The sequence below is a fragment of the Sinocyclocheilus anshuiensis genome, unplaced genomic scaffold (genome assembly GCF_001515605.1).
Source record: "Sinocyclocheilus anshuiensis isolate Anshui unplaced genomic scaffold, SAMN03320099.WGS_v1.1 scaffold4299, whole genome shotgun sequence".
NCBI lineage: Eukaryota > Metazoa > Chordata > Actinopteri > Cypriniformes > Cyprinidae > Sinocyclocheilus > Sinocyclocheilus anshuiensis.
The window spans coordinates 5,133-21,142 of record NW_015546341.1 but is presented as its reverse complement, the minus strand read 5'-3'; the positions used below and the strand labels follow the sequence as shown (position 1 = coordinate 21,142).

Here is a 16,010-nt window from a genome sequence, read left to right as displayed (position 1 = left end):
GCCACCCAGGACCCCCTAGCAACCACTTAGCAATGTGCTAACAGCCCTCCAGAACACCCTAGCAAACACCTAGCAATGTGCTAACAGCCATCCAGAACACCCTAGCAAACACCTAGCAATGTGCTAACAGCCATACAGAACACCCTAGAAAACACTTAGCAATGTGCTAACAGCCATGCAGAACACCCTAGCAAACACTTAGCAATGCGCTAACAGCCATCCAGAACTCCCTAGCAACTTTATAATCTAAAAATGCATTTAAAACCATTTAGAACACCGTAGCACAGCAATTTTCTGGATACCACCCAGAACACCTTAGCAACACCATAACAACATGCTAACAGCCACATAGCAATGTGCTAACAACCATCTAGAACACCCTAACAAATGTCTACTGCAGCAATGCGCTAACAGCCATCCAGAACTCCCTAGCAACTTTATAATCTAAAAATGCATTTAAAACCACTTAGAACACCTAAGCACAGCAATTTTCTGGATACCACCCAGAACACCTTAGCAACACCATAACAACATGCTAACAGCCACATAGCAATGTGCTAAAACCATCTAGAACACCCTAACAAATGTCTACTGCAGCAATGCACTAACAACCACTTTATGAGCTACATAAATTCCCTGGCTACCACCCAGAACACCCTAGCAACCACGTCCACCTTATTTTTCAACACGTAAGTAAGCCGTTTTCTGTCAATGTGCGAGACCTCCGGTTCATTAGCCGCTGTAGGGAAATAACAAGAATAAGAAAGTGCAGTAAACTGTAAAATGGTTCTCAACTCTGGCCCTCGAGGTCGACTTTCCTGCAGAGTTTAGTCTCTTTATTATTTATTTATTTTTGTTGTTGTTGTTGTAGGGCCACTTAGAGATCGAGAGTTCCAGAAGCTTCTGAAGTCCTCCAGCTCTGCCAGTCTCATCAGCGAGCCCTCCCACAATGCCTCAGGAGAGCATGTCGGTACTCCGTCACACCATGGCAGCCAGGTGCTGATCACCGAGAAACGACGTGAGTGAAACCTGTCAAGAGCACACGCAGGTCATATTTCATCCCAGTCAAAACAACTCAAAAGCAGAAGTGACATTTTGTGCAACAAAGATTTTATTTATTTATTTATTTTCCATTTTCACTGCAATTAATAAATTGTCCTTAACATTAACAGTGATCTAGATTAATTAATAAAAAAAAAATCTTTTGATTTTGGGGAGAAATATAAGGTAAACATTTACTTTAGATTCACATAATTATGAAAGCTTAATTAACGCCGACAGACAAAACAGAGCAGGTTACTTCTGGCATGAAACAAGGTCTCAGCTTTCCAATTTTCTAATTTTTTAAAGAGATTCAAACAATAAATAACATTTTGTGGCTCTTTAATGTGTCATGACACATTATTGGCTCAGTTCAAGCGGCACACGTGAACTGACGGTCTTTTCTCTATTTAATTAAAGCATGAAATAAACATGAATGAACATCAGAACGTATTTTATTTCAACCGTGGAAAGATGTCAATACACAACACTTTTCAAGTTTAAGTCCACCGAAAATGTACTCTCCTGTCTGATTCGTTTGTCGGACAAGATGGCGAATTCTGCGTTATAATTGGTCAGATCGCCTGTCAGTCAAGCTCGCTGCGAAGGGTCAATTCTGACTTTTTTCTTGCAATTCTGACTTTATAACATGGAATTGCAACTTTATATCCTGTAATTCTGACTTTATAACTAACATTTGTGAGTTTATATCCCGCAATTATTTCTCAGAAAGTCACTTAATACTTAATAGCACAGTAAGCACACCCCTTAGTACACAACATGTCTGAGCAAAGAACAATGAAGTCAATTAAAAAATATCATTGAACTGCTCTTAACAGGTCATCTGGTCAAAGTAATGTAGTTATATTCTGCAATCTTCTGCCTGATCTCAGAGCCTCTCAGCAGTGTGTCCTCTCTGGAGGTACACTTTGACCTCCTGGACCTGACGGAGCTCACAGACATGTCTGACCAGGAGCTGGGGGAGGTGTTTGCTGATTCAGATGAGGAGAATCATACAGAATCCCCAGCAAGTGAGTCAGCTCTCAGACTTCTACAGTTTTTTTCCATACCAGGAGCTTTAAAGTGAAATCAATCCAGTCCTCAAACATATTCTTCAGAATCTCATTTAAAAATTAAACTGGGAGAAATAGTGCTGCAGGGATGATGACATATTTTTATAGGTCAACCTAGAAGTTAGCATCCCCCGGTTCCCTCGACAAGAACCCAAGAGAAAATAAGCCCTGTGGCCAGGTTAGGCTATAAACAAACTACAGTATGGCTGCATTACCTAAATGCCGTGCATAATTTCCGACAACTTTCAGTCTTTATTTAATATCTTCAAGATATTAAGCTTGTGTTAACCGTATACAGTACCTTATTTCAGGCATTTAGCCGAAAACCCATTCAAACTGGATGTGCAAATATGCTCATTTCTGTATTTTAGGTCTCATTCCTGCAGCACTCTGTTGTCTATGACTGAATGTTCACTATGAAGCAAGACAAATAAAACGGATGGATAACATTTAGAGTAGTAGAGTATGTTGGATACTTGGCTGCTGGCACAGTTCAGTGATTCCATGGAAATCTACAGTGAGCACATTATCATTTGATTAAGTTCTGAGCTGAAGTGCACAAATGTGTACATATTAAATATTTAAACTATGAGGCAATGTCAGTGGCATTCAGAGCAATCCAGATTAGCATTTCCTCAAACCTACTGCTTAAATGTTATGCTCCCTGGTCTCTAAGTTATGTGAATAACATTTGTCTAGACCCCAAATTTGTCAGTGCTTAAAAGACTGAGAGGCATTTTTACTTTTGCTTGTTAGTAGGCATTCCTACTTAACTGCTGTATCCTTATATATTATTACTCACCTCACTGTATAGCTATGCATGAAACTAAACTTTAACTAAACACCAAAAATGTCTATCGCTCATGTGGCCTCAGATTGCTGAGTCTCATTGAAAATGAATGACATCCGGATGCTTTTTTTTTACTACAAATCCCTGTCGGTGTGAACATCCCTAAAGACAGCATGTTGAGGAGTCAGACATGACTCATATGAGCTCTGTTCCAAAATCTAGTGAGCTGCTTTGCTGTCTACTGCCTACATCTGTAGCAACTCTCTAAAGCAGCATCTGTCATGGAACCTCTTAAGTGACTGGTTTAAATAGCTCATAATTGGCAGCAGCTCAGGGACTGAAGACCCAGGGGTGGGTGTAACACCCTAGGGTGTAACCAGGGGAGGCCGTGGCCACAATAAAATGAAGTGTGGCCACCCCGTTGACCACTCTGTTCAAACCCCCCTGGTTCCCAGGGATCAATATCCTACAAAGTTCAGCTCCAACCTGCCACAAACATACCTGGCTGAAAGTTTCTAGTGATCCTGAAAATTATGTGATTAGCTGGTTCAGGTTTGTGTAATAGGGCTTGGAAATAAACTCTGCAGGATGGTGGCCATCCAGGAGCAGGCTGGGCACCCCTGCCTAAAACCACCCTTTCATGATGCTACCTACTAATTTAGGGGATGTCCAACCATGCTCCTGGAGAGCTACCATCCTGCAGACTTCAGTTCCAAGCCTGCTCCAACACACCTGCCTGTAATTATCAAGCAACCCTGAACACCTTTATTAGCTAGTTCAGGTGTGTTTGGTTGGGCTTGGAGCTGAAATTTGCAGGACGATAGCCCTCCAGGAGCAGGGTTGGAGACCCCTGTCCTATACTAATCCTTTTCATACGGAAGTAAAAGATACTTTTGTTAAGAGTTGCATTTAAAATAGTTTTGTGAATGTGAAAAGTACTTTAGAATTGAGCCAAAAGAAAGGTGGGTTAGAAGACAACTTCTAAATTTTGCTGCCCACCTGTTGGAACACCATTCATGAGTTGACCTATGGTGCCTTAAAATGCCATCATGGTAGACAGCTGACTAGGTTTTGGAACAGAACTATGGCCAGTGGTTATGAAGGTGTTTTTCATTAGTTGGTTTTGTAAGTTCACCCCGCAGATCGCCAGCAGCCACCATTACCTAGATTTCCACACAGCGGTTACGTCCGCTCGCCCTCCTGGACCCGCGGTGGAAAAGGGGAACAGCAGCCGAGAGATCGAAAGCACCACAGTGACTCCGAAAACACAGAGCCAATGTTGAAGATAGAGCGCTCTCAATCCCAGCAGCCTTGAGCCAGGGACAGCTACAGGGGCTTAGGAAGAAAACAAAGCCCTTGTGCGGAAAGTGGAGGTTCTTTCTCAAGCAAGAAGATGAGGAACCCTTGGGATCAAAGGACATGGGGGTCTCACCTAAAGATAATGCAATCCCTTTGTCCATTATGGACAAGAAGAGAGCTCCAAAAAGCTGGGGTAAGTGTAGACTCTTCCTCAAGATGGAACAGACTTCATCCAACTAGGATTTTGAGACGCCTCTTTGGGACAGAGTTACTTTCAGTCTTCTCCATGTGACTACTGCATATGGAGAACTTGAAGCATGATGTAGCATTACGGACAACACTGGCTCAAGCAAAGTGAATCTAAGGAGTAACTGAGGAATTCCACAGTGATTTGAATCTTCAAGGAACTGTTTAAAGAACAGTGCTATGTATCGAAGTTGCAACTGTGATAAGACACAGAGAACCTACAGCATAGTTCAAGACATGGCAATGCAGAGAAGTTACAAGAATTCCCAACAAAAGTGTCCTTCAAGGAGATTCTGCATGAAAATATGCCTAATCCACATATAATCCTAAAAGTGAAAAAAAAAAGCTACTCGGTGGGGATTCCAGATGCAAAAGTAAAATTCTTTTGTATACATTTCTGGACTCCTATCAAAGTTGTACTGTATTTGCCACCAGGGTTATTACAGGGTTCAATGATGTCAAGCATGATCTATACACAGGGTCACATTGGAGAAGAAATTTATAAACTACCAGAATCATTAACAAGTCTGCTAAATCAAGGAGGACAGATATCTAACAGGAATAAATGTGAAATGACAAAGATCAGATTGTTTTTCCTCTTTTTCTTTCTCCAAACCATTTTACTGTATTTATTACTGTAGAACGCAGGTCTTGTGACACAACACCCTCTCAATTAGCTCTAAATGGAGACAGCATGGTACAATTTAATTGAATAGATTATATGGACAGCACTGGTCATGCAGACACCAAAGCATGATACACGTGATATGCAACTCAAGAGGTTCGCTTTTCGGATAAAGAACAGTCCAACAAACAGTGCTTTTGTCTGAGGAGATGCTTTTTGTAAAGAATATCCACAAACATAAACTGGGCTTTTATACTCTTTCATAATTTAACAACCATAAATAATAGAGTTGTAGCTCAATGTATTTTTAAGATTTGTAGCTTAATGCATTGTCATTATATTTTGAGATAGCACTGATTCTGGATGCTTCTTGGCTAACTCTCACCCATCTAAAATGGGAGCATCCCTGATGAACAGAATGCTTGGAAGAGGAAGTATGATAAATCATCTAGCTAAGCCCTATTACTGCTGATGTCAGTGTATGGTGCCTAGTGATACAATATATCAAAATTGCAAGTTCTAGAAGAGGTGTTTGCCCTTTCTACAGATTAGAAACTATAAATATAATCATGGAGAAGTGGTGAATTCATTAATATGTATACTAGGACGCACCGAGTTTCAAGCTGCAAAAATGACCCAATTAATTCTAAGGGTCAGATATAAGGTGGAAATTGGTCATGAAAGAATACATTATGACAGACTGTTTTTTTGTGTGTCCCAGAAACCTTGACTTAAATTATAAGTAGACCTTGTGAAAAACAATGTATGGAACAGCTCCTTCAATTTAATTAAATAATCACACTTTCAAAAAATGTTTTTTTTCTTAGGACACAAATGAAAGTTGTACACATACATTTCTTACACTTCTATTAAGAGGAAGAGAGGATAAAAAGGATATAATTGAGTTTATGATATAACGGCAGAAATCAAAAGATAAAAAAAGAACTAATAAGATATTTCTAAGTTGTTGATCTGGCATAAAGAGTTCAAGGTGTTGGGTGTTAAAGTTTATCAGGCATAGTTTATGCTGACATAATGCGCAGATTATGAAGGCATTTCAAATTCGGTCAAATTTCCCTGCTTTAAATTAACAAGGGAAGTGAAATGCAAATACCAACAAAATTCACAATCTTCCTCTTTTAAGCCAAGAAGACTGCTTTCCCACTGAGTTTCCACAGTAAGGCAAGTGTCAGAGGCAGGTGGAAATTATTTCGAGGGCTGTCTTTATTTCAAGCAGCCTGTTTTTCCTGTGAAGCTGAAGGTTCTTCCTGGGTTTCTCCTCTCTCTTGGTTCCAGTCCTTCAACCCTTCTGGAAGACTTGTATCTTCCTCAAAGCTTCCAGTGCCCTCCACAAACTCCTCATATGTGGACTTCTCCTCAAATGGCCTGGGCCCCAGCAACTCTTATCATATCAGCTTTGTCTAGAACTTCTTTTTCCAGCAAGCGCTTGCCAACCTATTCACAAAAAACAAATGCATATTTGCATCAACTAGGCTACCTGACAAGAGATGGTCACTTTGCAGTTCTTCATGCTTGAAATATTTAACACTGGGTCATTCCAAATCCTGGAAAAACAAAATCCTGGGTTATTTTTCTTCATGTTTTACACTGCTCATAATTTTCCCAGGGTTTACAATTCATCCTATGTATTGATAAGCTGAAGTTTCACACTGTACATTCAAGTTTTTTTCCCTGAATGGACTTATAAAACATAAAAATTAAACTCTCCAATGAAACTGATGCGTTTTCCATCACCATTTGACAATTTTCCCCTCAAGCCCCTGAATAGACTGTTTACATGCTGTGTTCCTGTCACTTTGCAAAGCATGTGAATATGAGGAACGCAACTGGATGTCTGTTGCTAAGCATCTAGTTTCACACAGTACAATTTTGCCACTGCAGTGCAGGGTTAACACCGCAAAAGCATTGCCAGCCCTAACCCCGGGTAAAAAGCGGTGCCACTTCTAAATTACAAGCATGAAATGTTCCTTTATCCAGGGTTTAGAATGACGATAACCCAGGGTTAAGTGCAGTGTGAAAAGCCCTTTAGAAAGCTTAGCTTCATTCAAATCAGAGATATAAATCTCAAAGTATGAACTTAAAACTTTGATTTGAGGTAAAGCTGAGTGACCTCAACAAAACTGTTGAAGATTATACAACTACTTTGCCTTATTTAAAGAAAAATGTGACCAAGGACTGAACCCTGAGGCACTCCGCAGGTTACTAGTTCTGGCATCTCTGGCATGACTTTGAGGGCTGTTGTAATGGCAGCTAGATTCCACTCTATTTAAAGCTATAAATCCAAGCAAAGCATGAGGCACCACTGTTTTCCAGGATAAAGTAATATCAAGCTGTTGGTTGTTCTCACCATTTCCACCTGCTCGTGTTTCTCAGTGATGAGTTCCAGTGTTCTCTTGAAGGCCCGGTCGACCAGATCTCTGACCTCCGCATCAATGAGTTCTGCCGTAGCCTCGCTGTAGGGCTTCTCCAGAACCATCTCACCCTGCCGGGGCAGATCAAATGACACCTGCCCCACTTTCTCGCTCATGCCGAACTGAACAATCTACAACAGAAAAGTAGGGGAAGAAAACTGTCAAATAAAGTTAATATATGCCAAAGATCTGGCTTGTAATCTTAGTTATAGGTTGAAAGCCTCAAGAAGCAATCAATGGGCTATCACCACTATGTTGATTAATCACTGCATTAACTGCCAGAACAGTCGAAGAATCCCTTTAAGAGATTGTTAGCAGATTAACAAAATAATTATTAGTTTCAGCTCTACTCCAAAATGGATTGTTCCTGTAAGTATTGTACATTTGGATAAAAGCTTCTTATAAATGAAAAAAAGTGTATAATGTTGCCATGTCGTTATAGCAAATGCTGTAGCACACTGAACCACTGAATGTATGATACAAAGCAAGCACAATCTCTCTACCTGAGCATATGCTGACTGTGTGACCTTCTTAAGGTCGTCATGAGCCCCAGTCGTGATCCTGCCAAAAAACACCCGCTCTGCCACACGCCCACCAAGCATCATGCACATCCTGTCGAATAGCTGTTCCCGTGTATATAAATACTGCTCTTTTGGAAGATACTGTGCATAGCCCAAGCCTTTCCCTCTTGGAATTATGGAAACCTGGAACATAAAATTAGGGAATGAGTGAATGAATCCAATAAATTTTAATAAAACAATTCACAGATGAATGACTCGATTTAAACTGAACTATACAAGCTACAATGCAAATCCTGGTGGTGTAACATGATGCTCATAGTTTATACATAGTCAGTTTTGCCCCTTGTTCATTGTTAATTTTTTTTTTTTTAAATCAAAGACAACGACAAAGACATTTTTCCTCATTTGAAGCTAAAATATGTGTTATTTATTTCATTTGGTTACTTAAGTTACGTAAAATGGATTTAAAATATATTTTGCAAAATAATATCACCTTGAGCAATGGGTCAGCATGTTGAAGAAACCAGCCCACTACAGCATGCCCTGCTTCATGATAGGCTACAGTCTTTTTCTCAGTGGGTTGTAAAACCTGAGTCTTCTTCTCCAGAAGAGAAGCACATGAGAGCACAAAATATGGCATGACTAAGAACTGTATTTTATTTTAAATTTAGGATAGTTAAAGCTGCAAAAGCCAACTCAAGCAATCATACACGGAAAGCTTCAGCACCACTAAAAAGGAATGAATTAACATAGTCTATATTCCTAATTTGTGTTATCTAATGGATGGAAGCATGTAGATAAGAAAAGGAATGGGACCCAGGACTGAACCCTGAGGTACACCATAGGTCACTGCTGACGTCACTTACAAGACTTACAGATTTGAACATGTACATCATTGTTAGTAGGATGTTTGTAGGACATGCTGCAATTCTAAGCGCTTCCGTTTACCTCCGATGACTCTGTCGATGGCCTGCTCAAAGTGCTTAACATTGATGAATTCATTCAGATGGCTAGCAGCAATGAGAGCTGCTTCATTACAGACATTTGCAATATCAGCACCTGGAGGAGAGAAAAATTAGGGTCTTTATATAACAATAACACAACATTATTATGGCTGCGCTTATGATTACTTAATAATCATATCAGCTACATAAGCCTACGCTCACACATGAATTTCAAATATATAATTATCATACAACGTATAATTTTTCTGCTATGGCTTGCACATTTATTCTGTTCAAAAGGAAAAGGAGTGTCTAACTAAATCAATGCTCACTCACCAGTGAACCCAGGTGTAGCACCTGCCATCCTCCTTGCAATGGCATCACGGCCCAGATTTGGGTCCAGTTTGAGTGGTCGGAGATGCACTTTGAATATGGATGCTCGACCCTTAATATCAGGAGGTCCTGAAGGATTGACAGAGTACAAACCTTAGATAGTAGAAAATATCTGTCCTAAGCCCACTACACATTAATATTATTGGTGGTCAACTCAGTTTGAAAGACAAATAACACTTGCTGCAATTAATTTTCATAATATATTTACCAAATAAGAAATAAAAAAAACAATTCAAATTAAATATGAAAGAAATGTCACTTGAACTAAAATATTTTAAACTTAAGAACTTAAGAAATAAACAGACTTATCCTTTATATAGCAACATCTTGATTATAATACAGTATTTTTTTTAACAAAGAAAGAAATAGTTAAATATTGAAATTAATAATAAAAATAAAAAAACAGTAACCGACAGTGCACTCTGGAATGTAATCTCTTTATAAAGATCAGGTGAAATTAAATATTTATTAGATATTCAAAGACCTGTTTTCATGATATAAATGTGAATTTGCTGAAAACTGACAGTATATGATAAAGTATTATTATGTTTACCTTACTAGTACTAATAATAATAGAAATTCAATGACTATAATACTATTTCTTATACGTCTAAGTTTGACAATTTATTAGACAGAACTGTTAAAGACAGTAAACTATTAAAGACTGAGAATGGGAGCTCCTGTTTGTCGGCATTCAGGTGCTGATATTCTCAGTGCATGTCAAAATAAAAGTCCTAGTGCTGTCAAAATAAAAAAGACACACTTCTGATACTTACTGGCTAAACAGAAAATTTTACCAAGGATCAAATGATGTAATACTGGGGTCGCCAACTGGCGGACTCCGGTCCAAATCCGGACCGTGAAGGCTTTTGACAATGAAATAAATAAATAAATGACAAACGCTAATTTCTAATAAAATCAAATTGATAACAAGCACATCAAGGTCAGCTCAGAAGATGTTTGGGTGCAATTGTGTGTGCAGTGAAGAGAGCAGAGAGCAGCACACAGACAAATTAAACTTAGTGAGTGAAAAAAAAATGTCATTCTTAAAAATTAGGAAAGTTGACGGGTCCTTAAACAGTCTTAAATGTTACAAGAAAGTCTTAATTATGATTTCAGGAGGTCTTACATTTGGGGACGGAAAGACAGGAATTGTGACTGAACTTCAAAAGGCTATGATTTCATAGAATAAATATGCTGCGCTGCTTTGTGTACTGCCGTTATCGGGGAAATGCTATATTTCTGCCGTTCCGAAAGCGCCACCTGCTGGAAGAGAATGAATTTGCATTTTCAATCAGCCTGTTTGCTGTTCTTGTCAAAGACAAATCAACCCATGTTTTTAAGCAGCAAACACGCAGAGTTGTAAATGTGAACTGGTGGATTGACAAGATGATAATGTATTATAAAAATGTAAACAATTATGACGGTAAAATATATTTCTGTTATTTAATTAATAAAATAATTGATACTTTTGAAAAAAAAAAGGTTTAAAGGCTGAAATGTGAAGTTTATAATTTTGTGAAAACCTGTATCTGAACTCTAAATCATGCTTTTTACATTAATTTTAATTTTATTTGTGCAGGTCTTAAAAAGTTCATTACTGGACCTCAAGCAGTTTTAGTTGAAGACCCCTGATGTAATATATCGCTTGTTCACTAAATATTATATACATTCTGTGGCACTGAATTGAAGGGCAAAGTTCTTACCCAAGTAAATCTGTCTGTCAAACCTCCCTGGTCGCATCAATGCAGGGTCAAAGACATCCGGCCTGTTCGTACCAGCCAGAACTACAACATTTGTACTTGTATTGAAACCTGTAAAAACAAAAATATTTATAATGTTGATTTGGCATCTTCAAAGGATTTTTCAGCTTGAATACAAGAAATCATGTACACCAATTAAACTACGAGAGTTTTCCATAAGTTCCATGAAGTTCCATTTTAATCTCTCCTATGACCTCTTAATCAAACCTCGGACCGCTTACCGTCCATTTCCACCAATAGCTGATTAAGTGTGTTTTCCTGTTCACTCTGCCCACCGAAATTCCCTCCACCCCTTTTCCTCCCCACAGCATCAATCTCATCAATAAAGAGGATGCATGGGGCATTCTTCCTTGCCATAGCAAACATGTCTCTCACCTAATACAGAAACGAAAAAAAAAAGTTAATTACAGGTCAAAAATACTTAATTTACAATCACTGGAAATCAACAATTCACTGCTCAAACTTACTCTGGCTGGACAAACTCCAACAAACATCTCCAGAAACTCTGAACCGTTGACTGTAATGAAGGGAACGTTTGCCTCTCCGGCAGTAGCTTTAGCGAGCAGTGTTTTACCTGTTCCCGGAGGACCTGACAGCACAGCACCCTGAAGAAACACAGAACATTAATTAATACTGACGTTCTGCCAATAATCTTCACTTGTTTTCCTTCTGGAAGGTCGTACCTTAGGGATCTTAGTACCCAAATCCTGGTATTGTCGTGGGCTCTTTAGGAAATTGACAAACTCCATGATCTCCACCTTGGCTTCTTCGCATCCAGCCACATCCTTGAACTTGATGTCTATATTGTCCTTCATCATCTTGGCGGTTGATTCGCTCATGCTGAAGGGCCCGCCCCTTCCTCCGCCCATCCCTCCTCCCATTGGCCCACGTCGCAGAGTTAAAAGCAAGAAGCCAATTAAAAGCAGGGTGGGAATGAAACTCATCAGAAAAGACCTGGAGAAAGAGGAAGATATAGTAGCATAAATATATTTATATTAGTTAGGTTTAATATTATTCATTTAATAATTATTTAGTAGTGGCTTACGGCTCTAGACACATCAATGCTTCTGCCACCTTGGACTCATTACTCACAACAACAAACCAATGGATTTTCAAAAATGACAGAACATCGTGCAGCATATGGTTGTAAAAACCATGAGAAATAAATTCCAGACAAAATGAGATAACATTTCATGGGTGACGGTGTGTTGGTTTGTGTTTTTATGTGTTTTAACCAAGCGGCAACCTCCCGCTCTCTCTCGTGAAGCCAACACGGAAGTGACTTAAACTGTAATTCATCAACTGGCCGCTAGAGGCTGGCTGCAAAAGGGAGTCAGTCCCATAGACTCCCCATGTTAAAATGCCCAACTTTACAGCAGAAAAAAACATGTTTACAGCCTGGTTCAAAAAATTATTTTGGTCTATATAGCTAATTTTGCCCTTCATGACAACTGTGAGGGGGGTGATTTTTTTTATAACTCATCCGTTTAAATTATATTAGGCCTTAAAGTTCTGCATAATTAAGGGCGTGGCCACTTGAGTGACAGGTGGATTGCCGCTGCTGTCACCATCGTCGAGCTAGGTGGGCGTGGTTTCAGCAACCAGCTCCCGCCTCTTTGCCCATTTTCGATTATCCGGGAGTGACGCGCGGTGACGCTTTGCCAAGATGGCGATGGCCGGCTCCGCCCACTTTTGAGCTTCAAAAACGCTCTTCTGAAACCTACGGGTGACGTCACGGACACTACGTCCATGCTTTTATACAGTCTATGGTTTTAACTCAATATTTCAAGTTAATGTTGAGTAATTATTAATGTTTATTTATAATAAAATTCATTAATTATTAATAAAATTATAATTATCAATGCCATGTTAGCTAGCACCTTCATCTTGTGTTAAGTTTGGCATTTAACGTTAAGATCTTCTGCTATTTTATTTTATCTGAATGGAACTGATGAAAATGTGTTTAAATTATATATTATATACTCAGTGTTGGGGAGTACCTAGTTACAAGTAACGTAATTACGTAATTTAATTACAAAATAAATGTAACTGTAATCTGTTACAGTTACTGAGTACAAATGTGTAATTAAATTACAGTTACTTATGAAAATGTTAACGATTACAAAGGAGGTTACATCGGAATATTTCACACACATACAGATTTAATTGATTTCTTTCCCAAATTGCACTGACTGCTCTAAAATATGAGACACCAATGTTTCAGGAGTTTAGGACACATGCTCATTCGATAACTGTTTCATTTCCTATTTGTATTTATGTATATGCTTTATTTTTTTTAAGATTATCTGTTTTTTTCCAAAGCATTGTTAAACTCCAGTGTTTCCAGTCATAAATAAGCAAAGATTTGATTTCAAAAACAGTATCACAGCTATTAAACTATATCTTATGATTTTAAATCTGTAATTAACCTCAGAACGATCTCAAAGTAAAAAGTAGTGCTAAAGTCAGATTTTTTTGGTGGCTGTGCTTTAAAATGAAACAATTATTATCTTAAATCAAGTGATGAAGGACTCTGAAAGTCTGACAGTAATCAGTGTTTAGTGCTACTGTAAAGATAACCCTGTCAGGTTTAAATGTTTCGAAATGATTAACAGTTGAAAACATTCACTAGGAATTTAGAAAAGTAATCAAGAAGTAAATCAAGAAATTGAAATAGTTACATTTTAAATAGGGTAACCTGTAATCTGTAACCTATTACATTTCCAAAGTAACCTTCCCAACACTGTCTAAACTTATTAAAAACAAATTATTTGAATGCATTTATTGCCGTTTATTGAAAACATGATTTGAATAAATTGAATCAGTTCACACCACACAAACAAACATGTTTGTTGGATCAGTGTGTTACTCCTGTCGGCGTCTGCTGCTGTTGGTCGGGTTTGTTTGAACATGTTCAGTCAGCGCTTGTTGGTGTCTGTGTGAACATGACAGTTATTTTTCATAAAATTCTAAATTCAACGGCCAACTTTTTTGTTGGCGCGTGTCTGTGCGGTGTGAACTGGCCTTTAAAAACATGAATAAACATTTAAAAATATTATCAAAAACAAATTACTTTAATTATACTGATATTTTTTGGTAAATATATGTGACCCTGGACCACAAAACCAGTCATAAGGGTACATTTTTTGAAACTGAGATTTATACATGAAAAGCTGAAATAAATAAGCTTTCCATTGATGTATGGTTTGTTATGATAGGACAATATTTGGCTGAGATACAACTATTTGAAAATCTGGAATCTGAGGGTGCAAAAAAATCCAAATATTGAGAAAATCATCTTTAAAGTTGTCCAAATGAAGTTCTTAGCAATGCATATTACTAATCAAAAATTAAGTTTTGATATATTTACGGTAGGAAATTTACAAAATATCTTCATGGAACATGATCTTTACTTAAAATCCTAATGATTTTTGGCATAAAAGAAAAATCTATAATTTTGACCCATACAATGTATTGTTGGCTATTGCTACAAATATACCCCAGCGACTTAAGACTGCTTTTGTGCTCCAGGGTCACATATAGTTGTTTATTGAAAAAAAAAAAAAAGAAGCCGATTTAACCCTTAAATGCATACCTCTGGTCTTTAGCGACCCAGGACGTCATTCTCTACCCTCTCCCTCCTTCATTTTTTTAAGTTAGACATCAACTTTCTTAGTATTCCTCAATCTATTCATTATAAACAATATAACAAGAAAATTTGTAAAATATAAAAGAATGCCTGTTTTCTGATTAATTTTTTGTAAAAAGTGTAGAGATCCGAAGTATGTAAATGTGTAAGTATTTTTTCCTGCGCAACTATATTTACATATCTGATGACTCAATATGTGCAATGCATCTTCTTTCCTCAAGGTGGCACTGTTTGATACACAATGATGACGTGACGTTTCACTCATAATTACCGCAGGCATAAAACAAATGAATATCATCAGCAAAAATTTAACTGATTTGAATGGCTTTACTGCAGAGCAATTACTATACGCAACGAAATATAAATGTCACTGCCATTTGATGCTGGATGTGGTGAATAAGCTGCTAGTGATCAAAATATTGAATATGAAGTCATTGAAAACGATAGTTTTGAGAATATGGTTGAGATCGTGAATATGAGGCAGATGCTGAATGTACTGTGGAAGTGCGCTCTGACGATGACAGCGATGGTTAAATCATCTGCTCAAACTGAACCCTTTTAAGTTTCAAAAGGTAACGAAATATGCTTTATTTTATTCTTCTGTAATTGTTCTTAAAATATCAAGAGTTTTTTGCCATTGCAGCAGTTAGAGATCCATCCGTGCTGTATATATTGGTCCGGGTCGCTAAAGACCCGAATATGTAATATTGATTGGCGAAATTCATGCATTTAAGGGTTAAATAAACATGTTTTTACTATTATTTTTATTATTACTTTTTTTTTTTTATATAATTTTGATGGATTGACATTTTCTATAGTCAACATATTGTGTTGATTACAGAAAATGCAATAAACCAGACCAATACTTTGTGCAAAAGAGATTTAAATAAAACATAATTAACAGTTAAGAACAATTCAAAAATGATTAAATTTTATACATTAATAAACATTATATTCTACACCGTTCAAAGGTTTGGAGTCATTATGATTTTTGTATTTTTTTTTAAGAAATTTATATTTTTATTTTCATTTTTAATTGACATTAAAGATTTAAATAATATTACAAAAAAGTACATTTCAAATAAACGCTGTTCTTTTGAACTTTCTATTCATCAGAGATTTCTGAAAAAGAAGCATCACAGAAATATGTAGCAGCAAATATGAAGCGACTGTTTTTAACATTGATAACAGTAAGAAATGTTTCTTAAGCAGCAAATCAGCATATTATTATTAT

At 37.5% G+C, this 16,010-nt stretch overlaps 2 protein-coding genes across 3 annotated transcripts in view; one reads left to right on the top strand and one right to left on the bottom strand.

Moving 5' to 3' along the window:
- Positions 1-4,749, top strand: part of dbndd1 (dysbindin domain containing 1) — a 7,872-nt gene extending 3,123 nt beyond the window's left edge. Inside the window, exons 2-4 of one of the 2 annotated variants that reach the window (XM_016503618.1) lie at positions 872-1,018; positions 1,935-2,072; positions 4,047-4,749. In XM_016503618.1, coding sequence (XP_016359104.1) covers positions 872-1,018; positions 1,935-2,072; positions 4,047-4,219 — 458 coding nt within the window. In that variant the 3' untranslated portion in view covers positions 4,220-4,749. Of the gene's footprint in view, positions 1-871; positions 1,019-1,934; positions 2,073-4,034 lie in introns of both variants that reach the window. The other variant, XM_016503617.1, reaches the window with a different exon arrangement.
- Positions 4,750-6,303: 1,554 nt separating this feature from the next.
- The window catches only part of LOC107701574 (AFG3-like protein 1), a gene marked incomplete at its 5' end in the record, with an annotated part of 12,712 nt that continues 3,005 nt past the window's right edge, over positions 6,304-16,010 (bottom strand). Inside the window, 11 exon segments of the mRNA XM_016503616.1 lie at positions 6,304-6,477; positions 6,479-6,529; positions 7,443-7,637; positions 8,010-8,210; positions 8,521-8,635; positions 8,975-9,086; positions 9,308-9,433; positions 11,071-11,178; positions 11,349-11,502; positions 11,595-11,732; positions 11,811-12,081. Of these exon segments, the coding sequence (XP_016359102.1) occupies positions 6,304-6,477; positions 6,479-6,529; positions 7,443-7,637; positions 8,010-8,210; positions 8,521-8,635; positions 8,975-9,086; positions 9,308-9,433; positions 11,071-11,178; positions 11,349-11,502; positions 11,595-11,732; positions 11,811-12,081 (1,645 nt within the window).